At 37.0% G+C, this 23,694-nt stretch overlaps 1 protein-coding gene across 1 annotated transcript; it reads left to right on the top strand.

The window, feature by feature from the left end:
* The first annotated feature begins 255 nt into the window (after window positions 1–255).
* On the top strand, window positions 256–23,510 carry LOC132547289 (prolyl 4-hydroxylase subunit alpha-1-like). Its single transcript, XM_060211053.1, has 7 exons — window positions 256–431; window positions 19,202–19,958; window positions 20,805–20,992; window positions 21,154–21,348; window positions 21,465–21,578; window positions 22,111–22,249; window positions 23,327–23,510. The coding sequence occupies exons 2-7, from the start codon at window positions 19,231–19,233 to the stop codon at window positions 23,508–23,510; spliced, it is 1,548 nt and encodes a 515-aa protein (XP_060067036.1). The 5' UTR covers window positions 256–431; window positions 19,202–19,230.
* The last annotated feature ends 184 nt before the right edge of the window (window positions 23,511–23,694 follow it).

The raw sequence follows: 23,694 nt of genomic DNA, 5'->3' as shown, positions 1-23,694 counted from the left end.
AACGATTGGACATTTTAGAATAAACTTATCTAGTGTTGGTGAAGGCAATGATAACGGAACTCCTATTGTTTTGATTTTTGATATATCTAAGAGTTAATACTTATAGGTAGTGGTCCGCAACGATTTATGCTGAAATGGTGGTAGATGTATATTTTGTAGTTTTAGTGTGCCCCAATCGGTTTGCCCGCATAAATGAAAGCGACCTAACTTTATACGTCAGATCGCAAATAGTTGACGTAAGAAACCAGTAATACTAGGGGACTATTGAGTCATGATAGTAGGCACCAAGTCTCGTCATCATATACTGTAAACTTAATACGTATTATATATTTCACAAATTAGGTGATGGTAGAACGCGACATTGAACGTTTGAAATTAGAATCTTGTTCAATTATGAATTTCCTCATGGTATGCCAAGCAGCCAAGTAGTGGTAAGTACAATATAACAATTTGACGATATTATCACAGGTACTTTATACGATACTTTATATGTCACAAAGGTATAAAGACAGAATTATTTTATGCGATTTCATTACTATAATAGCTATATTTCACATATACAGGGCAGTCCAGTGATAGAGTTAACGCTATACTGTGTTTATACATGACACAAACAGCAGTTGACAGAGAAAATGAAAATTTATTGAACATCAATACTAACTTTACCTTGTTCAGGACATGGGAATAAAAAACTAAACTAGGTTTTGGCAATCTTAGGGGCTGCTCACTATCTACCTTCCTACTAAATTTACAAAAAATATAAACTGGTACAAAGCAAAGATACAAAATAAACCTATCTACTTACAAATAAGCAAAATTACTTACAACATAATTAATTGAAAGTGGGGCGATCCCCATGCAACCTCAAAGCTAACACAACCTCCAGGCGACCCTGAAGGTTATAAGGTTAAGTGGGCGACCCCACTGCAACACCGAGCGATCCCGGAGTTGTGATAATTAAGAACTCATTGCGAGTCACCGAGCGATCCCGGAATTGTGTAATTAATACTCATTGCGAGTAAAGTGTATGCACGTGACTTACAGGGCAAGCCCTGGCAGGTACATAGACTTGAGAACAACATGGAAATGGAATGATGTAACAAATGTAAGTACAAAAAACAAGCCTAAAATTAATTGGGGGTACAATAAACATTTATGGTAAAGTAAATTTGATTTCACCTTGGCTATATTTTCCAAGATTCCCTAGGAATATGCCATCCTTCAATGACCTTATCTGTTAATATAAGACATTAAACAATATAAATTAAACCCTAAGAATGTGAAACATGGACAGGCTGTTTACTAGTTTACATATGTACATAGGTAATCTAATCCTGTATTTAATAAATTAGAGAAATGTTTCCTGGTTGAGTTGGTGTAATCTTTTGGTCTCTAGCAGGACACTAGATCTTCCACTTGACTAAAGGGAAATTCCCACTAGTCATGCTAGAAAGCTGACCAGAACTGCTACTTTAACACATACAAAGTAGTCTTTTAACATGGTTACATCAATGAAAATGTCCCAGAATATGGATTTTTGTCAAGGTTAATCCTCACACTTAGTTATAGTATATTTCTTACTGGGATTATTTTTTACATGAAATGGATACACAGTTACATTTGAAAATTGTTGAAATCTGTCTTTTTGATAAAATTAATACCAAACTAATATTTATCAAAGTTAATTTACAATGATCAGTTTCTTCAATTTAGAGAAACCAAAAAGTTCAAAAACATATTTATTTAGAAGTTAGAGCCAGTAGCTGAGAGGATAATATACCTACCTTTTCAAACTAAAACTGAAATAGGAAAATAAAAAGAGGTGGAGGAGTCCAACGTCCTGTGAGTGGTACTAGTTGGTAGATGTATAAGTAGAAGAATCCTCAGTGGATCTGATATAGTGACAAACACAATGATGTAAATTGCAATGTTGTCACAGTTGTTGATTGTTAACATATATATCAATGGGTGGTTTTCTAGGCAATCTTTTTTATCAAGCATCATTACATTCTTATTGTTCCTAATAGAATGTAATAAAAAAATGTTTACTATATATATAGTTAAAATAATGTACTGTAACAAAACATTTCTTCTGAAATGTAACATTTTATCAGTAAAAAAAGCAAAATGTATTTATAATCAAAGTAGTACATTTAATCATCATATTAACAATATTTAATTTTACAGTGTGTTTTTGGGACTCTGATATTTGAGTCCTCATGAACTCACACTCATTATTTTCATATGGGTTTCACTCAGAGTTTGAGGACTCACTATATCTCTTTAAGTAATGGGACTCATCAAAATTTTGGAATTGGTGTTAATGTTTTCTTCTTTTTTTTTTCTTTTGTAGATAACTCTATTCTTGATGAAAAACAGATTTTAGGTCTTCCTATGATGAATATAAAGTCTCTAAACAGTTTCAAAGGATGAATCAGGCTCAAGAAATGTTCTCTGCTCTAATCCGACCGTTTACTGGTCGGTTAAACAACAAACGGGAGACTAATACACCCAGCGTGAGGGGACAAACACAAGACAATGAACAAGATGGTTTCCTGTTGGTTGGCCAGAGTAGAAGTGAAAGGACAACTGTAAGAACATGTGATTTTACAGGAAATGTGAATTCTCCTCCTGATTATAACAGTGTGACTCAGGTATATTATTGTACATAATACTAGAAATTATACAAATATCACTTTATTAAATTGCTTAAAGAGGATTCAATAAGTCATATTAAGAGTCTTTATTTTGAGTAAAAAAAGAGAAAATTCAACAAAAATAAAAATAAAAATCCAGTTTATCAATCTAATTTAACATTTTTGTATGGAGGGTTACTATAGTTGCATTGAAATCATAATTTTTAGAACAGAAAGTGCATAAATAAGATTACTGCTCAAATATATACATTTACAGAGTATATATACATGTAGGTATTCATCTGCTTCTGACAACTGTACACTGATTAAGTAAGCAATTCACATAGCTTTTATAATACGTTAACATTGACATTTAAAGATCAGAATCTTCATAAAAACAACATTTTAGAAACAGCTGAATTCTTTTTCAGAATCAAGAAACTACAGATGCAAGTGACAACCTTCCATCCTATACGCAGTACTGTCGTTCTCTGTCTACTTCCTCCAGTATGAGTATAGAAATGTCTCAGTGTGCAAACATTAATCAAAATACTGGTAATGACATGGAAGACCAGTACGACACACTCAGCCACAGGACCGCTATTTCAGATGTGCCCTTTGTGTTGAATCCTCAAATCCAAACTATGGTTGATATTCTACATGGCCATAGGCCATCCTTAGATCATCAACAGTTAAACCTTTCCCAGTACACGTATGACTTCAGTCTGGAGAACTCTTTGATGAATGACACTGACAAGTTTTACTGAATATTGTTTAAAGTGATGTACAATTAATTGCTTGTGTCCCCAATAACCAAGTAACTGTACCATTACCTCTTTATGTAGGGAAATTTCATATTATTCAATCGATGTACATACATGATGTTAGTCTATACATTAATAATTATTAGAATAGATATTTTTACATCGTGAAACTACAATGAATACAACAGTTTAGTTCAGTCAAAAGTGGAGTCAAACACTATTAATTGACTGCATGCATAATAAAGAGGTGATTTGGTGTGTTTTGCTATCTAACACTGTATTGGCATTACTTGAATTTATATATTATTTACACAACAATAATCCCAGGGGATGTTAACAATTATCATAGAGGCCAGTAATAGAGGGAAAGCTTATTGTCTGGCAACCCCCCAACCACAGGAAGATAACAAATGAGAGGGAAAGCTTATTGCCAGGCAACTGTCAAAACATAGGAAGATAAAAAATGGGAGGGAAAGCTTATTGCCAGACAACCCCCAAACCACAGGAAGATAACAAATGGGACGAAAGCTTATTGCCAGACAACCTCCAAACCACAGGAAGATAACAAATGGGAGGGAAAGCTTATTGCCAGGCAACCCCCCAACCACAGGAAGATAAAAAATGGGAGGGAAAGCTTACTGCCAGGCAACCCCTCAACCACAGGAAGATAAAGTGAGGGAAAGCTTATTGCCAGGCAACCCCCTAACCACAGGAAGATAAAAAATGGGATCGAAAGCTTACTGACAGGCAACCCCTCAACCACAGGAAGATAACAAATGGGAGGGAAAGCTTATTGTCAGGCAACCCCCTAACCACAGGAAGATAAAAAATGGGATCGAAAGCTTATTGTCTGGCAACCCCCCAACCACAGGAAGATAACAAATGGGAGGGAAAGCTTATTGTCAGGCAACCCCCCAACCACAGGAAGATAACAAATGGGAGGGAAAGCTTATTGTCAGGCAACCCCCCAAACCACAGGAAGATAACAAATGGGAGGGAAAGCTTATTGTCAGGCAACCCCCTAACCACAGGAAGATAAAAAATGGGAGGGAAAGCTTATTGTCAGGCAACCCCCCAACCACAGGAAGATAAAAAATGGGAGGGAAAGCTTATTGTCAGGCAACCCCCTAACCACAGGAAGATAACAAATGGGAGGGAAAGCTTATTGTCAGGCAACCCCCCAACCACAGGAAGATAACAAATGGGAGGGAAAGCTTATTGCCAGGCAACCCCCCAACCACAGGAAGATAACAAATGGGAGGGAAAGCTTATTGCCAGGCAACCCCCTAACCACAGGAAGATAAAAAATGGGAGGGAAAGCTTATTGTCAGGCAACCCCCTAACCACAGGAAGATAACAAATGGGAGGGAAAGCTTATTGTCAGGCAACCCCCCAACCACAGGAAGATAACAAATGGGAGGGAAAGCTTATTGTCAGGCAACCCCCCAAACACAGGAAGATAACAAATGGGAGGGAAAGCTTATTGCCAGGCAACCCCCTAACCACAGGAAGATAAAAAATGGGAGGGAAAGCTTATTGTCAGGCAACCCCCCAACCACAGGAAGATAACAAATGGGAGGGAAAGCTTATTGTCAGGCAACCCCCTAACCACAGGAAGATAACAAATGGGAGGGAAAGCTTATTGTCAGGCAACCCCCCAACCACAGGAAGATAACAAATGGGAGGGAAAGCTTATTGTCAGGCAACCCCCCAACCACAGGAAGATAACAAATGGGAGGGAAAGCTTATTGCCAGGCAACCCCCTAACCACAGGAAGATAAAAAATGGGAGGGAAAGCTTATTGTCAGGCAACCCCCTAACCACAGGAAGATAACAAATGGGAGGGAAAGCTTATTGTCAGGCAACCCCCCAACCACAGGAAGATAACAAATGGGAGGGAAAGCTTATTGTCAGGCAACCCCCCAAACACAGGAAGATAACAAATGGGAGGGAAAGCTTATTGCCAGGCAACCCCCTAACCACAGGAAGATAAAAAATGGGAGGGAAAGCTTATTGTCAGGCAACCCCCCAACCACAGGAAGATAACAAATGGGAGGGAAAGCTTATTGTCAGGCAACCCCCTAACCACAGGAAGATAACAAATGGGAGGGAAAGCTTATTGTCAGGCAACCCCCTAACCACAGGAAGATAACAAATGGGAGGGAAAGCTTATTGTCAGGCAACCCCCCAACCACAGGAAGATAAAAAATGGGAGGGAAAGCTTATTGTCAGGCAACCCCCCAACCACAGGAAGATAACAAATGGGAGGGAAAGCTTACTGTCAGGCAACCCCCTAACCACAGGAAGATAAAAAATGGGAGGGAAAGCTTATTGTCAGGCAACCCCCCAACCACAGGAAGATAACAAATGAGAGGGAAAGCTTATTGTCTGGCAACCCCCCAACCACAGGAAGATAACAAATGAGAGGGAAAGCTTACTGACAGGCAACCCCCCAACCACAGGAAGATAACAAATGGGAGGGAAAGCTTATTGTCAGGCAACCCCCCAAACCACAGGAAGATAACAAATGTGAAGATGGGCTTAATACTGGGTATGAACTACTTGCTGGACATGATCATGAAAATCAAAAGCTGTAAGTCCTGATAAGACATGTCATAATATAAAAGGTACTGTTGTTTTGCTGAATAAAAGTGGAACTATTAGTGATTTAATATGTAAGATTTTACCTTCAAAAGTTGCTGTTTAACTTTTAAGAGTAAACCATGGATTACACTGGATTGAAGTATTGTTTTAAAAACATATCCCTGTTTTATATTTATATGTGTATCAGTAAGGCATATTTTAACCACAAGCTGTGATTTGTAGACCGTTTACACTGATGTGAAGAGAGATGCTGTTTATTGAAGTGATTTTCTGAAAATGCTTTATAATATACAATAAACTCCATGGTGATAAGTGGACATAATCTGACTATTGCTTAATCTTGATGATATTAAAATATTTGTCCAATAATGTTTTCATTGGTTATGATTTATATAACCAGTCATATATCATAATTGTTTAGATATTGACGAAATATAAAGTATTCTGTATGGATATGTGTGTACAATATGACATGTTTTAATACAGTGATAGATTTATAGCTAGTCTATGTACAGGTGTGGTTTGTATCCTGTAAAGTATTCTCTGTGCTCAAGGAATACACAAAATAAGTATTAGATGCGTTATGCCAAATGATGATTTAGACTGCATTATAGATAAGTTTTCCCCGATCACCCCATCATCATCATCTGATAAGGGGCAGTTCAGAATGATGTACATCTGTTACTATATTGCTATTGCAATGTCTTAAGAAGTATTGGATGGATCTCTTTATTTCAAGCAGCCTGTGCCTGTGTCAAAAATTGAGAAAACAAGTTTTATTTTCTAAAAGATCTGGATTATACATGTATTCCTTCTGTTTTCAAAAGAGTATTTGGCAGGGGAGGGAAAATGGAAAATGCTCATTCTTAGAGGCTAACATAGTACAAGATTTTTGTATAGATGCATTTTTACAGCTGGCAAAAGTGCATCTGACAATACTTCATTATTATAACATGGTACATGTATATGATTTAATGCATATAGTATTGTGTAAAGAAAACTTTGTATGAATTTCTCAAATTTTTATTTGTTCATATAGACATTTTGTGCTGTGCTTGTATATTGCTCAATTCAACCGTTGAAAATGAAGTAACCAGAATACAAATAATATTCCATGAGTTAGACATTGTTTGATTTGACATTGGTTCAATAATAATTATATTTCATCTAAAATATGTAATGAGAAAATCTTTCTTGTTATGGATGAAATGTGTCAGTCTTTTGGCAGTGAGATTAACAAAATAAAAAAACATTAGTGCTTCTTGGAATGAAGGCAGCCTTGTCCAAAATTGATGCTGTTGCTTCTTAATGATAGCAGGTTATCGCTCAAGAAAAATATTGATCTCCATATTATCTCAGGATTTGTGAACAGCTTGAATCACTTGTAACTCTCAACCTTTATGGACATCTTATATCTCCATGTTCTCTCAACCTATGCTGATGGCTTTTATCTCCAAAAGTTTGCAACCTTTGTGGACAGCTTGTTTCTCAATGTTCTCTCAATCTTTGTGGTCAGTTTGTATCTCCATGTTCTCTTAATATTTGTGGATGACTTGTATCTCCACGTTCTCTCAATCTTTGTGGATGACTTGTATTTCCATGTTCTCTCAACCTTTGTGGATGACTTGTATCTCCATATTCTCTCAATCTCTGTGGATGACTTGTATCTCCACGTTCTCTCAATCTTTGTGGATGACTTGTATTTCCATGTTCTCTCAACCTTTGTGGATGACTTGTATCTCCATGTTCTCTCAACCTTTGTGGATGACATGTATCTCCACGTTCTAACAACCTTTGTGGATGACATGTATCTCCACGTTCTAACAACCTTTGTGGATGACTTGTATCTCCATGTTCTCTCAATCTTTGTGGTCAGTTTGAATCTCCATGTTCTCTCAACCTTTGTGGATGACTTGTATCTCCATATTCTCTCAATCTTTGTGGATGACTTGTATCTCCACGTTCTCTCAATCTCTGTGGATAGCTTGTTCCTCCACGTTCTCTCAATCTCTGTGGATAGCTTGTTCCTCCATGTTCTCTCAACTTTTGTGGATGACTTGTATCTCCATATTCTCTCAATCTTTGTGGATGACTTGTATCTCCACGTTCTCTCAATCTTTGTGGATAGCTTGTTCCTCCACGTTCTCTCAATCTTTGTGGATGACTTGTATCTCCATATTCTCTCAACATTTGTGGATGACTTGTATCTCCATATTCTTTCAACCTTTGTGGATGACTTGTATCTCCATGTTCTCTCAATCTTTGTGGATGACTTGTATCTCCACGTTCTTTCAATCTCTGTGGATGACTTGTATCTCCACGTTCTCTCAATCTTTGTGGATGACTTGTATCTCCATATTCTCTCAATCTTTGTGGATGACTTGTATCTCCACGTTCTCTCAATCTTTGTGGATGACTTGTATCTCCATGTTCTCTCAACCTTTGTGGATGACTTGTATCTCCATATTCTCTCAATCTTTGTGGATGACTTGTATCTCCATGTTCTCTCAACCTTTGTGGATGACTTGTATCTCCATATTCTCTCAATCTTTGTGGATGACTTGTATCTCCACGTTCTCTCTTTGTGGATGACTTGTATCTCCACGTTCTCTCAACCTTTGTGGATGACTTGTATCTCCACGTTCTCTCAACCTTTGTGGACAGCTTGTTCCTCCACGTTCTCTCAACCTTTGTGGATGACTTGTATCTCCATATTCTCTCAATCTTTGTGGATGACTTGTATCTCCATATTCTCTCAATCTTTGTGGATGACTTGTATCTCCATGTTCTCTCAATCTTTGTGGATGACTTGTATCTCCACGTTCTCTCAACCTTTGTGGACAGCTTGTTCCTCCACGTTCTCTCAACCTTTGTGGATGACTTGTATCTCCATGTTCTCTCAACCTTTGTGGATGACTTGTATCTCCACGTTCTCTCAACCTTTGTGGATGACTTGTATCTCCATATTCTTTCAACTTTTGTGGTCAGTTTGTATGTTGATGTTCTCTCAATCTCTGTGGTCAGTTTGTATGTTGATGTTCTCTCAATCTTTGTGGACAGTTTGTATCTCCATATCCTCTCAACCTTTGTGGACGGCTTGTACCTCCATCGCCTCATCGTTTCAGCGAAAAAAGGTAAATTATCTTTCTGTTTAACTTGATACTTGTGTATAAATATTTCGCATTTTTTGCACCGCATAAAACATTTTACACATTATCCAGTCCTTCGAAAGAAGAAATACATTTTAGCACTAGCTTGTCATTCTGATCGCAAGTTATGGGTTAATGATGTCTTCCTACTCTGTTTAATTTTGATTCTTAAACTTCACCAGAAGCAGCGTTTTATGGTTGGCTTGGCCATAGGTTCAACAAAATGATCAAAACTGTGTACTGCCATTCCTTAGTACAAGCAAATAACGGTCTTATAAAGACTGTTCACTCCAGCCACTGAAATTGATGATCTGTTGATTTTAAAGAACTGCAAAAGCAAAGAGCTTCTGCTTTCAGTACCTTTACTGCAAAGAATGTCCACCCAGTACACTACAAGGAATTCACTCCTAGGTTGTGTCAGTTGAACGGCTGTAAATCTATGTGGTACCTCGTGACAATCACCTCTAAAATATCACAAGAAATATACTGAGTAGGAAAACACGTTTATCATAGAATTTCTGGTTGACAATATCTTTGTTCTTCCGACAGACTACTGCCATACGAATGGGACCAAGCTGTGCCCTTCTGCCTGACTTACAATGAATTGTCTGTCAAAGCAAGTGACAAACGCTTTGCCATGTCCTTCAAGTTCACTTTCTGATAGAAAATGTACGATGTTGATGTCAATAGCAGGACATATATTGGTCATACCAACCTTTTATCTACCAGAATATGAAATCATCCTCTCTCCTCAACATTTCCCTTCTAAGAAACCACAATACTACAGCACATTGTTATCATCTTGTGTACAATTTCTGGTCATACAGTTTTCAACTTTAGTGTACATAGGATTGTGGTATAACTGAAAATGTTAGTCGTTTCCTTACCATCACCTACACTACGTATGTCTGTACTAGTACACTCCACACTAGGCATATGTCTGATGAAAGTGACCGTGCAGTCATCGAAACATCAAACCCTCATCTTCTACCCAGTACTGATTGTTATAAGAGCCTTTTTACAAATATTATCAAATATCAAAATCTCTCATGTTAACAAGATTTGTAATGCTGATGAGGAATAGCTTACTGATAGATATAGAGACGAATGAAGAGATAAAAAGGAAAACAAAACAAATATTATAAGAAGAACGTTTATTCTGTTCGTTGTTTACGTCACTATTGATTAAGCCTATATAGTCCAGGGCTTGTTCATAATATCTTAATTTTTGACAAAAGGTCACACCAGTGAAAAATAACACTTTTATCAATAAGATCTTTTCTGTATTTCACTGGCAATAATGTAATAAATAGAGGATATATAATAGTGTCTTCAGTAATAACAAATATACTTCACTCGTGTGTCTAATGTTTTAGCAAATATTAGACACACGAGTGAAATGTTTTTGTTGATACGCGTCACCCTTACTTATAGTGTCCCTACATTTACAATACCACTATCTTTCATATGCACAATGACAGTTTTACAAAGAAAACATTCTAGATTACTATAGTGTGTGCCACTTTTTTCTTTTATCTGCATTGTTGCGTTGATATTCAGGCTTTAAACACTTAACATTTAAATAGATTTTTTCGTATTTTTATTATGCCATAAACGGTTTACACTTAACAAGTTCTTCCCGCTGGCCACGGTCGAGTAGTTCTAACACATTTCCACGCTATGTCCTCATAATATTCGTAATAATATGAAATCTTAATGTCACCGTTTGCTATCCATAGTTTTGTTATAGTTGTGTTCCGTATTTGCACATTTCTTCAGGCATTAACAACATTTGTCGTTAATGTTTAGTTTGGTGGTCGCGCACTGAATACATGTACACCTATAAGTTGTATTAACTTTTGACTTCACAGGCCTGTAATAATCAAGGCCATTTTCCCTTAGATTTCTTGCGTCATCTGCCAAGCTCAAGTATTGGAGATACTGCGCAAAATACAATCAAAACCTCGCTGTGAAGAACAACTTGGAGACTGGACAATACTATTAGTGGTCTGAATAGCAAGTATGATTAGACAGACAAGACTTTCCTTACAGTATATTTTTTTCAAATTTCACTGTCATAGAATTAGAATGTTGGCTTTACAGTGACTGAAGCACAGTAGTTTCAGCTGGGAAGCTAGTTTGTCACCCGAGTATAGCTAACAGGTCTGACACCTGGCAGGTGTACACGCTGGAATACACACCAGGCAATTTGGTCTTTTGGACTTTTCAAAAATGGTCTTAATTGAGAGGTGGTCTTAACAGTAAGGTGTTTACAAAGAGGTGGTCGTAATAGTGAAGCTAACATACAAAGGATATTTTGGGGACTGAAATGAATTGGTGGTCTTCAAGCGAGGTTTTACTGCAGATAATTCTGGATTTTATACTAGGACAGATGTGGCTGGACACTCTCTTAAATGAAGAATATATAATTCGGTTAGAGACTACAGTCAAACTTCGATAATTCGATATTCAAGGGACCGTCATAAAAATATCGATACATCGGGACTCCGATACAAAAATAGTTCAGTCAAATAGCTGGTCCACGTAATAGGGGTCCGTATTTAAAAGTTTTTTTCATTATGTTTTAGACAAAAGATAACAATTATGTGTGTATTAATGATTTAAATAAAGACTCAACAATCAAAAACAGTTAAATTGAATTTTATTACGACCAAACAACAATAAATAACATGAAACATTCGAAGTACATGGCAATGAAGTATCACACGTAAATGACGAAATGGGTAAATGTATTTTACGGAACAGAAAAATCACATGTCACGAAAAGCACGAAATTGGCACTGTCAGTTATTTAGTACTCTTAAACACTATCACCATTCCGCATGTTTTTACAGTACGGTAATTAGTACAACCATAACATCTCAAAATGGCGTCATGTGATTTGACAATAATAACACTTGCCTCAATTCGGCGTGTGTATGTATCAATCTTTCTAACATAGCATATATTACTGTTCAAACTAATTATTGGTCATTGACTAATTGTATACAAGAGGTGGTAAAATGCCATTGTCCTGATCGACCGTAACGGTAAACAAAAGATTAACGCTGGAGGGTCTCGCTACAGGTGTGAATTTGTTTCGGTCGACTGACCATCGAGCACAGTGACCACAGGTAAATTTTGATCGATTTATTCATGGTGATTTTGAACGAATTTATATGACTTGTACTGTAGAAAATTATCGAAACACCGAGAATATCGAAACATAAATGATCGATTCATGAGTAGTGAGTTAAGTAGAAATATATAAGGAAAATAGTCGGGACCAAGTAAAAATATCGACACAGCGAGAATATCGAATCATCGAAGATCGATTCATCGAAGTTTGACTGTATTTTGAATTATCCAATTGCTATTTTGTTTTGCCATCTTCTTCCATTTTGTTCCCTAAACGTGTTGTTTCTTTTATCCAGTGCTGATGCTATTGTTCAGTCAGTCTTCACACTTGTACTTAGATGGTGGATCAACAATTTGTTGTAAGTGATGTTCACGTGATACAAAATATATCAAATTAAATCACTTTTCCAGCAATACAGTGAAAATACAACGCATGTAATGGGGTATATGAGAACGACCACAACTACCGTGTACCCACAGTGCTTTTTAACAACTCCTAAAAACGTTTAATTTGAGTTTTATACTGACATTAAGGCGTCGATATTTGGAGATACCACTTGCATTCTAAACGAGGTTGGTTGATTACATTGGTTGGTCGGTTACAAGTTTTTTCGTGCCCCAAAGTTTTAGCTCGGGCAAAGATTTAAGTGGGTGGGACTAGGGTGGTGGTGTGGAGGTTATTTATCAACAGCACCTTATCCTATGGTTTGTTTCAACGAGTTACCCGAATATATACCCTAAAATAGGTCAAATTCACATTGTTACAAGGGGAAATCCTTACCTAGAGAGAAACAGGTTTATAACTAGCTTAAAATAGATTGACTTGTGGGGAAACCCATATATATGGTGTCCTAGACTCGGTCATAACCGGAACAAGGACGTTAAGCTAAACAAAAATATACATATATATATATATACACAAGTTAGTCTGGCTATATGGAAAATTTAAAAAGAAAGAATAATATTGTTAGTACGTCGCGAAGATCATCAATTTTATAAAGGTACACGGGTACAACTACATTTATTTCATTTTGGGACAGAGATTGAAATAATTGTGATATGCCTATTAACTGGCATAGATATATAACATGTATGCATATCAATTATAGCGATACATGTATGTATATTAGAATTAAATGAAACAACGCTTGTATATTCTATAAGCTTTCAAGTGTCTTTAAAATTCAGATATAATATTCAGATGCAGATTCCACGCTCAGAAGTGACACAAGTCTTCTTTTTCTTCTTCTTCTATGGTTAATGTACTAAACCATCAACCGGAAAATATCAATTTCATTGGTTTTAACAAGATTAGGTACAAATATTTTCTAAAATAATAGTAAAAAAAATGGGTACCTGTGGAGCGTAAGTTTCTCGGGGTGTTTGTTTAAACCTTCTGATATAACTCCAGTGATAGTAAATTGATATGTTTAAACATGATTGTCGGGATCCTGTAATATGTATCTTGTATTAGAACACTATCTATCGATGCCATATCTTGTTGGGGTGTATAGTATTTTACAAAATTTGTTATAATTTTTAAAGAGATGTCGTCGTCACACACGATCAAATAGACACTTGAAATATCGAGCTATACTAATGCGGAGTACAAAAATAAGTAGACATTTGGACCGCGAAGAACCTAGATAGCCTCGGGTACAAACAGATCAGTTTGGTCCTTCTGATTAAATAGATACGTAATCTGGTCAGTGGTTTACGTATTGTCAACTTGAGTCGCACAACTATCAACGGTCATAATATCACTAAATGTGTTTGCATTTTTTTTTATTGAACTTTGCTGATACGGCATATCCGAACTTGGGTTTAAAAACAAAAGGTACCTTCGTTATATTATCTGTCAACATTTTGAGAGAAATGTCTCTCCATAGATTTTATCATTTACTTCCCTTTCAGAATATCACAATTACGTTATTTTAACATCAATTAGGAAAAAGAGCAGTTTAGCAACTCTTTTAAAATTTGTATAAATAAATATCAAGAAAAATTAAGTCTGGCTGTTAGCCTTGAGAAAGTTTCGTTTGTTTAAGTCAAGCTGAACATGCTCCATCCGAGCCAGCTGATTGTCGATAAACCCATTGACCGGTACAGCGGACAGGTACGTAGGTCTGTCTACCTTTTGATGACGTATATTCTGTAAGAATACATCGAAGACAATTGCGCATATACTGGTAAATGCAGTGAACACATTGGTTGTTACACGGCCGAAATATTCTGCCCAATGCCTTTATATGAAAGGGCGTTTAACTAGCGTCAGGATTTATACGTGCGGAGTGGGCGTGTTCGAATCTCAGAAATACAGGTAAGGTACAAATGTGTTTAGTACAACGGGCACAATTAATATGTAGAAGCTATTTGTGTATACTCATGATAACCAGACAATATCTTGTATTGTAAAAATGAATTCCTATCACAACATTTTATATCATTGTCTTTCAGAGTAAACATCAAAATATCTATGTAATAAGCGAAAAATATTGTATTGTGAATGGAAACATCGCACAATGGGTGATGACTATTGTGTCCTGAGTGATGACTGTTTTATACTGGGTGATGACTTGTATACTGTGTGATGACTATTGTATACTGTGTGATGACCATTGTGTACTGTGTGATGACTATGGTATACTGTGTGATGACTATTGTATACTGTGTGATGACTATGGTATACTGTGTGATGACTATGGTATACTGTGTGATGACTATGGTATACTGTGTGATGACTTGTATACTGGTTGATGCATATTGTATACTGTGTGATGACTATTGTGTACTGTGTGATGACTATGGTATACTGTGTGATGACTATTGTATACTGAGTGATGACTATTGTATACTGTGTGATGACTATTGTGTACTGTGTGATGACTATTGTGTACTGTGTGATGACTATTGTATACTGTGTGATGACTATTGTATACTGAGTGATGACTATTGTATACTGTGTGATGACTATGGTGTACTGTGTGATGACTATTGTGTACTGTGTGATGACTATTGTATACTGTGTGATGACTATTGTGTACTGAGTGATGACTATTGTATACTGTGTGATGACTATTGTGTACTGTGTGATGACTATTGTATACTGTGTGATGTGTAGTATTGTGTACTGTGTGTTACAGTTTATTACTGTGTGATGACTATTGTGTACTGTGTGTTACAGTTTTATTACTGTGAGTGTGACCATTGTATACCGTGTGTTGACAGTTGTATTACTGTGAGTGTGACCATTGTGTACTGTGTGTTGACAGTTTTATTACTGTGTGATGTACCATTGTGTACTGTGTGTTACAGTTGTATTACTGTGTGATGACTAGTAATGTGTGTACTGTGTAATTGTGTGTGTTACAGTTTGATTACTGTGAGATGTAGTGTCATTGTGTACCGTGTGTTACAGTTTATTACTGTGAGGTGTAGTAATTGTGTACCGTGTGTTACAGTTTTATTACTGTGAGGTGTAGTAATTGTGTACTGTGTGTTACAGTTTTATTACTGTGAGGTGTAGTAATTGTGTACCGTGTGTTACAGTTTTATTACTGTGAGGTGTAGTAATTGTGTACCGTGTGTTACAGTTTTATTACTGTGAGGTGTAGTAATTGTGTACCGTGTGTTACAGTTTTATTACTGTGAGGTGTAGTAATTGTGTACCGTGTGTTACAGTTTTATTACTGTGAGGTGTAGTAATTGTGTACCGTGTGTTACAGTTTTATTACTGTGAGGTGTAGTAATTGTGTACCGTGTGTTACAGTTTTATTACTGTGAGGTGTAGTAATTGTGTACCGTGTGTTACAGTTTTATTACTGTGAGGTGTAGTAATTGTGTACCGTGTGTTACAGTTTTATTGCTGTGAGGTGTTGTAATTGTGTACCGTGTGTTACAGTTTTATTACTGTGAGGTGTAGTAATTGTGTACCGTGTGTTACAGTTTTATTACTGTGAGGTGTAGTAATTGTGTACCGTGTGTTACAGTTTTATTACTGTGAGGTGTAGTAATTGTGTACCGTGTGTTACAGTTGTATTACTGTGAGGTGTAGTAATTGTGTACCGTGTGTTACAGTTTTATTACTGTGAGGTGTAGTAATTGTGTACCGTGTGTTACAGTTTTATTACTGTGAGGTGTAGTAATTGTGTACCGTGTGTTACAGTTTAATTACTGTGAGGTGTAGTACTTGTGTACCGTGTGTTACAGTTTTATTACTGTGAGGTGTAGTAATTGTGTACCGTGTGTTACAGTTTTATTACTGTGAGGTGTAGTAATTGTGTACCGTGTGTTACAGTTTTATTACTGTGAGGTGTAGTAATTGTGTACCGTGTATTACAGTTTTATTACTGTGAGGTGTAGTAATTGTGTACCGTGTGTTACAGTTTTATTACTGTGAGGTGTAGTAATTGTGTACCGTGTGTTACAGTTTTATTACTGTGAGGTGTAGTAATTGTGTACCGTGTGTTACAGTTTTATTACTGTGAGGTGTAGTAATTGTGTACCGTGTGTTACAGTTTTATTACTGTGAGGTGTAGTAATTGTGTACCGTGTGTTACAGTTTTATTACTGTGAGGTGTAGTAATTGTGTACCGTGTGTTACAGTTTATTTACTGTGAGATGTAGTAATTGTGTACCGTGTGTTACAGTTGTATTACTGTGAGGTGTAGTAATTGTGTACCGTGTGTTACAGTTTTATTACTGTGAGGTGTAGTAATTGTGTACCGTGTGTTACAGTTTTATTACTGTGAGGTGTAGTAATTGTGTACCGTGTGTTACAGTTTTATTACTGTGAGGTGTAGTAATTGTGTACCGTGTGTTACAGTTTTATTACTGTTAGGTGTAGTAATTGTGTACCGTGTGTTACAGTTTTATTACTGTGAGGTGTAGTAATTGTGTACCGTGTGTTACAGTTTTATTACTGTGAGGTGTAGTAATTGTGTACCGTGTGTTACAGTTTTATTACTGTGAGGTGTAGTAATTGTGTACCGTGTGTTACAGTTTTATTACTGTGAGGTGTAGTAATTGTGTACCGTGTGTTACAGTTTTATTACTGTGAGGTGTAGTAATTGTGTACCGTGTGTTACAGTTTTATTACTGTGAGGTGTAGTAATTGTGTACTGTGTGTTACAGTTTTATTACTGTGAGGTGTAGTAATTGTGTACCGTGTGTTACAGTTTTATTACTGTGAGGTGTAGTAATTGTGTACTGTGTGTTACAGTTTTATTACTGTGAGGTGTAGTAATTGTGTACAGTTTTATTACTGTGAGGTGTAGTAATTGTGTACTGTGTGTTACAGTTTTATTACTGTGAGGTGTAGTAATTGTGTACTGTGTGTTACAGTTTTATTACTGTGAGGTGTAGTAATTGTGTACCGTGTGTTACAGTTTTATTACTGTGAGGTGTAGTAATTGTGTACAGACAGTTTTGTGATGTACTATTGTGTACTGTGTGTGAGTATTATTACTGTGTGTATGACTGTTTACAGTTTTATTACTGTGTGTGTAGTAATTGTGTACTGTGTGTTACAGTTTTATTACTGTGAGATGTAGTAATTGTGTACCGTGTGTTACAGTTTTATTACTGTGAGGTGTAGTAATTGTGTACTGTGTGTTACAGTTTTATTACTGTGAGGTGTAGTAATTGTGTACCGTGTGTTACAGTTGTATTACTGTGAGGTGTAGTAATTGTGTACCGTGTGTTACAGTTGTATTACTGTGAAGTGTAGTACTTGTGTACCGTGTGTTACAGTTTTATTACTGTGAGGTGTAGTAATTGTGTACCGTGTGTTACAGTTTTATTACTGTGAGGTGTAGTAATTGTGTACCATGTGTTACAGTTGTTGATGACTATTGTGAGAGTGTAGTAATTGTGTACTGTGTGTTACAGTTTTATTACTGTGTGTATGTGTTACTTGTTCCTCAGTGATGACTATTGTATACTGAGTGTTGACTTGTATTACTGTGATGACTAATTGTGTACTGTGTGTTACTTTTATTACTGTGTGATGACTAATTGTGTACCAGTGTTACTGTTGTATTACTGTGATGACTATTGTGTACTGTGTGTTACAGTTTATTACTGTGATGACTATTGTATACTGAGTGTTGACTAGTTGTGTATTGTGTGATGACTTGTGTACCGTGTGTTACAGTGATTACTGTGTGTATACTTGAGTGTGTTACAGTTGTATTATTGTGAGTGATAGTAATTGTGTACTGTGTGATGACTTGTATTACTGTGAGGTGTTGTACCATTGTATACTGTGTGATGTATACTGAGTGATGACTATTGTATACTGAGTGATGACTATTGTATACTGTGTGATGACTATTGTATACTGTGTGATGACCATTGTATACTGTGTGATGACTATTGTATACTGTGTGATGACTATTGTGTACTGAGTGATGACTATTGTGTACTGTGTGATGACTATTGTGTACTGAGTGATGACTAGTTGTATACTGAGTGATGACTATTGTATACTGAGTGATGACTGTTGTGTACTGTGTGATGACTATTGTATACTGTGTGATGACTATTGTATACTGTGTGATGACTATTGTATACTGTGTGATGACTATTGTATACTGTGTGATGACTATTGTATACTGAGTGATGACTATTGTATACTGTGTGATGACTATTGTGTACTGAGTGATGACTATTGTGTACTGTGTGATGACTATTGTATACTGTGTGATGACTATTGTATACTGTGTGATCACTATTGTGTACTGTGTGATGACTATTGTATACTGAGTGATGACTATTGTGTACTGTGTGATGACTATTGTATACTGAGTGATGACGGAGTTATGACTATCATATAATGAGTCATGGCAATTACATAATATAGATCATATAGCAAGAATTGTTGTCATAAAGGTTTTGTTTTTTCCTGAAGGTGAATGTGAAGCTTGAAAACAACACGTAATGGGACAGAGAGCCAAAAAACGTGGTGTTATTGCAGGGGTCAACATGAATTCCAAAGTTCAAGGACACACGTCAAAGTCCACTGAAATTGTGACTGAACCCTCGTCCAAACGAGTGCCGCTAAGTGTCATTGTGCTGGTAGGGCTTACAATTCTTATAGCAGTGATATATCCTCAGTTATCAGAACTTGCTTACGGGAGGGTTACGAAGTCAGAACAGCTAGAGACAGACGGCGATTCAAGATCAGCAAAAGACACCACTTCTATACGCGATGACGTCGCTGACAATCTATCTGATTCAAAACAGAATGATCCACTGGTTGAAGAAGACGATGATCATCAGACAACAAACGATTTAAAGAGAGCGATACATTTAGCGGACGACGGCGATGAAGAAATGCCTGTAAAAGAGGAAATTATACAATCAACAGAAAATAAACGACACAACCCGTCCAGAAAGAACAGCGCATCCTCTCAAAATAAAAACACTAAATCGAAAACAAAATCTTCAGGCGATACATCAAAGTCGACCAAGAAAGGAGGATCCTCTAGTAGTCCAACAAAAAAACAGACTAAGGATCGATCGAATGAACAAGATCTGCCAAAAGAAGTCAGGGACTTCAAACCAACTTTCCAAAAGACGATGTCCCCAAAGAAAATCTTCGCAGATGGAAGGAGATTGCCACCAATTGAACTGTTACCACAGAAACCAAACAACAGCAGCGTTAGGTAAGTATATTTAAGTATTGCTTCACATCACCGATAGGTTAGTGCACACCGGTGATAGACAGCGTTAAATAAATCTGCACTGCTTTCCAGATCTAGAGTTGGGTGTGTCTACGCTGTGTTTTATGCTGGTTAGCTAAATTCGCATTGGGTTTTCACCAGCGTTGGGCAAGTGTGCTCTGCTTTTTTTAACAGTACTAGGTAGATCCACACTTATTTCCGTCGGCGTTTGCTAATTCTGGGCTGCTTTTTGTCAGTGTTAGGTAAGTCCACACAGCTTTTCAACAGTATTAGGTACATCCGCAATTCTTTTCTACAGTGTTAAGATGTCAGTAGCATTATGCAATTCCGCGTATCTTCACATCAGCGTTGGGTAAGTCCTCATAGATACGATGTAGCTTCACTTCAGCGTTAGGCAAGTCCGCGTAGCTTCAGTCAACATTCGACAAAAAGTCCTCGTTGCTTCACATCAACCTCAGGAAAGTCTGCGTAGCTCCACATCAGTATTAGATAAGTCCGTGTTGCTTCTTATCAGCATTATGTCCAAGTACCTTCACACCAGTGTTAGGCAAATCCGCGTAGCTTCGCATCAACATTAGCAAAGTCCGCGTAGCTTCAAATATTTAAGTTTCGTCTGTTTTTCTTTAGACTTGAAACAAAATAAGGTCATGACAAAACTTATCCGAATAACACTAGCTAAGTAGGCTACTTACAAGAATGCAACCATGTCAGAAGAAAGAAAGCATTTTTGGTATAGCACAAGCATTAGGCGTTCTAGTGAAAATAATACACAATATTTTCTTTACAATCGGTTTGTATGTTCTACATTCTTATATCCCATTGTTTCAGAGTGTTCTTGTATAACGAATTTCTGTCGGAGGCCGAATGTGACGGTCTCATGAAGGTCCACGACAGTCACATTGCTCAAGCCAACAAGCATGATCCCTTTGTCTGCTTTGATTCAATAGCTACACTTAGACATCACCTCAAGGCAAACGGCGTCAAGGTCAAGGTCACTCCTCAAGACTTTATGCCAGGTATGACCATGGAAGTGGTAAGCTATATTGGTTTGTTGTTTACATGACAATATGAAATAGGAGTAAGGCCGAACCTCTGATCTAACGAATACTGAAAACATGCTAGTGCACCAAATTAATGTTTAAGCATTTCTCAAGACATGATATATATATGTTCTTAGGTACTCTGTGTATGAATGCCACCTTCTCCAGTCAACTCAAGTCCTGGCTTCACTCCAACTGGAGTTACAGTACGGCGTTCTATCCTGGCGAGAGCAGGTTCTCCAAAGTGTTCGAATACAGGGTTAAAGAGGCGACAAGCCTACTCCCAGAAAATGGCGGAAAGTTTCAGATAACGTCATATCCCGTTGGAATAGGTGAGACAACACTCAGTCCTCGAGAAAACAAATGTGTATATATATATATGTATCTAATTACGTCAATTTAAAAAGAATGGCGTTCCTTTCTCTTCACTTATTTCTCGATTTAACAGGATACAAGACGCACACGGACTGTACAGAAAACACGGACGATCAGCGCGACCGCATGGCTACGATACTGGTTTACCTTCAGGACGTGGAGGAGGGCGGGGAGACCATGTTTCCGGGTAAATACTGGATAAGTGAGCATAAGTGAGCATTTACGTGAAAGTAGGTGTATGAAAGGTATGTCTTGTTTTGGATCTACCTGCTTCACGATGGCAATTTTAGAGGTAAAATATTGTGCTAGGTCTCAGATTTTTTTATGTTCAGAGGTCAGTAGTCAAGGTCATCATTACTGTAAATAGTCAATGCCATCAGATCGAAGGTCAAGGTCAAATTTGAAAAAATAAGGCATTATTTGATATCAAGTGAGAAAATGTCACACTGCAGGTCAAGGTCACAAGGTCAACGATGAAGATCAAATTTGAAATATACATATATCACAAGCAATTACTTTGTCTATAAAGAAATATACCAGCTTTTAATGTCAATGTAGCACACAGGTGTAGATAACGACACCACGCAAGCCTTTCCTTCAAATATATGTGTGTACAAAACCTTTGTAGTTAGAAGTCATGACAACATCATTTTATATGTTCATGCATATTTTGAGCAATTCAATGACAAACTAATCATGTAATTAAATTTCATTTCCAGAACTAGGTATTTGGGTAAAACCAAGAAAGGGAAGAGCACTTGTTTGGAATAACATGAATGAAGACGGAAAGTGTGAGCCAATGTCGGTACATAAGGCAGCCAAGGTGGATAAAGGTCACAAGTATATTATACAGAGATGGTGAGTTTTACTTCCGGTCGTTGTAAGATTTCCCGCTTCCTATCGTGTATAGTAGTTTCACGACGGCCAAACCAGTTTCCATATTTCACTCAAAACTAACTTACATTAGAAAATGTATTTGGGGGGGGGGGAATGAAATGTCCTATAAACACAACTGCATCGTTTTTCGTTTTGATTTTCGTCAATAAAGGTTGTCTACATAAACAAATATGATGTCGACATTGTCTTCCAAAATGCATTGACCGAAATTTATAGGAGTTTTGCACTAATGGTACTTTGGGGCATTCTGTAAAAGTTTTGTGTAAGTGATTTTTGGGGTACACAATGAATTTACTTCTGGTGTTCGTTGGAGATCTGTTTTCGGTTTTATGATTCATGTGATCTTCAATGGTAACGGATATGGGAATGGAGACGATTCTGTAATGATGGATTCATGATGGATTATCAAGCATTTAACGCAGTGCTGGGGCGTCAGTGGCACATCAAGTTGCGCTCTATGAAGTTGTCTACCGTATGCAATGACAGACCCCTTTATTATTCGAATATTCCCATCTTTGCACGTTGTACGCTAGACGTCCTTTATGAAAAACGGTCGTCACAAGTTGGAAAGTTGAAAATCTAACATGGAAAAAATGTGCATTATATATCGGACATTTCAATATTCCAGTCAAAATACATATTCGAAGGGATAGGAGAATGTCACGGTAGGATTCTGTCAGGTTCATGGAAGATCCTCTTCCGGAAAACAAAATCGGCTAATGTTTCTTACTTAACTACCGGGAGGTCAATGTGTATACATCTTGTATTCCAGTTCGTCACGTAATGGAAATACCAAATCTTTTAATATCATCATATATTTCGTTGAAATTCGAGGGGCACTTACTACAAAAAAATATGTATAATACCTAGTTCAACAGATATTTACTATTTCAACACAATCTATCATGTCCAAAATCATGGAGCAGAATTCAGCTACAATCTATATGTTACAATGTACTTTTATATTATCATTGAGAACTACATGCACCTCTGTTTTACTGCCCTTTATCATTAAGTTATTTTGTGTTTCTCTTGAAGGTATTATTACAAAAGTTTTTATTCGCTGGGTAAGCGACCACCGGAGCCAGAATTACCTCGTCGGGCAGAACTACAGGGGCGTGTCTCGTGTGATGAATATCATCATGGAAGTTGTCGTTGGTATGATGAGTGGAACTACGATCACTTGGTGGATTATATTAACCGGAAGGCCACGTTAATCTGAATAAAATTGTTATACATGGTGTCAGAGTTTGGATTGCGTAGTAGTCAACAAGCATATACTCCAAGTCATTATTATAACTTTTTCCAACGTACATTGTACATGACTCGGTCATAAAAAGATTGTTAGAACAAATTGTGGGGTGTCCAGTACACCTGTATCATATGTTATATGTGTCGTAAGAATA

Source organism: Ylistrum balloti, unplaced genomic scaffold (assembly GCF_031769215.1).
Source record: "Ylistrum balloti isolate Yb309-2 unplaced genomic scaffold, AGI_CSIRO_Ybal_v1 Utg369946, whole genome shotgun sequence".
Taxonomy (NCBI): domain Eukaryota; kingdom Metazoa; phylum Mollusca; class Bivalvia; order Pectinida; family Pectinidae; genus Ylistrum; species Ylistrum balloti.
This window is presented reverse-complemented; position numbering and strand designations above follow the sequence as displayed.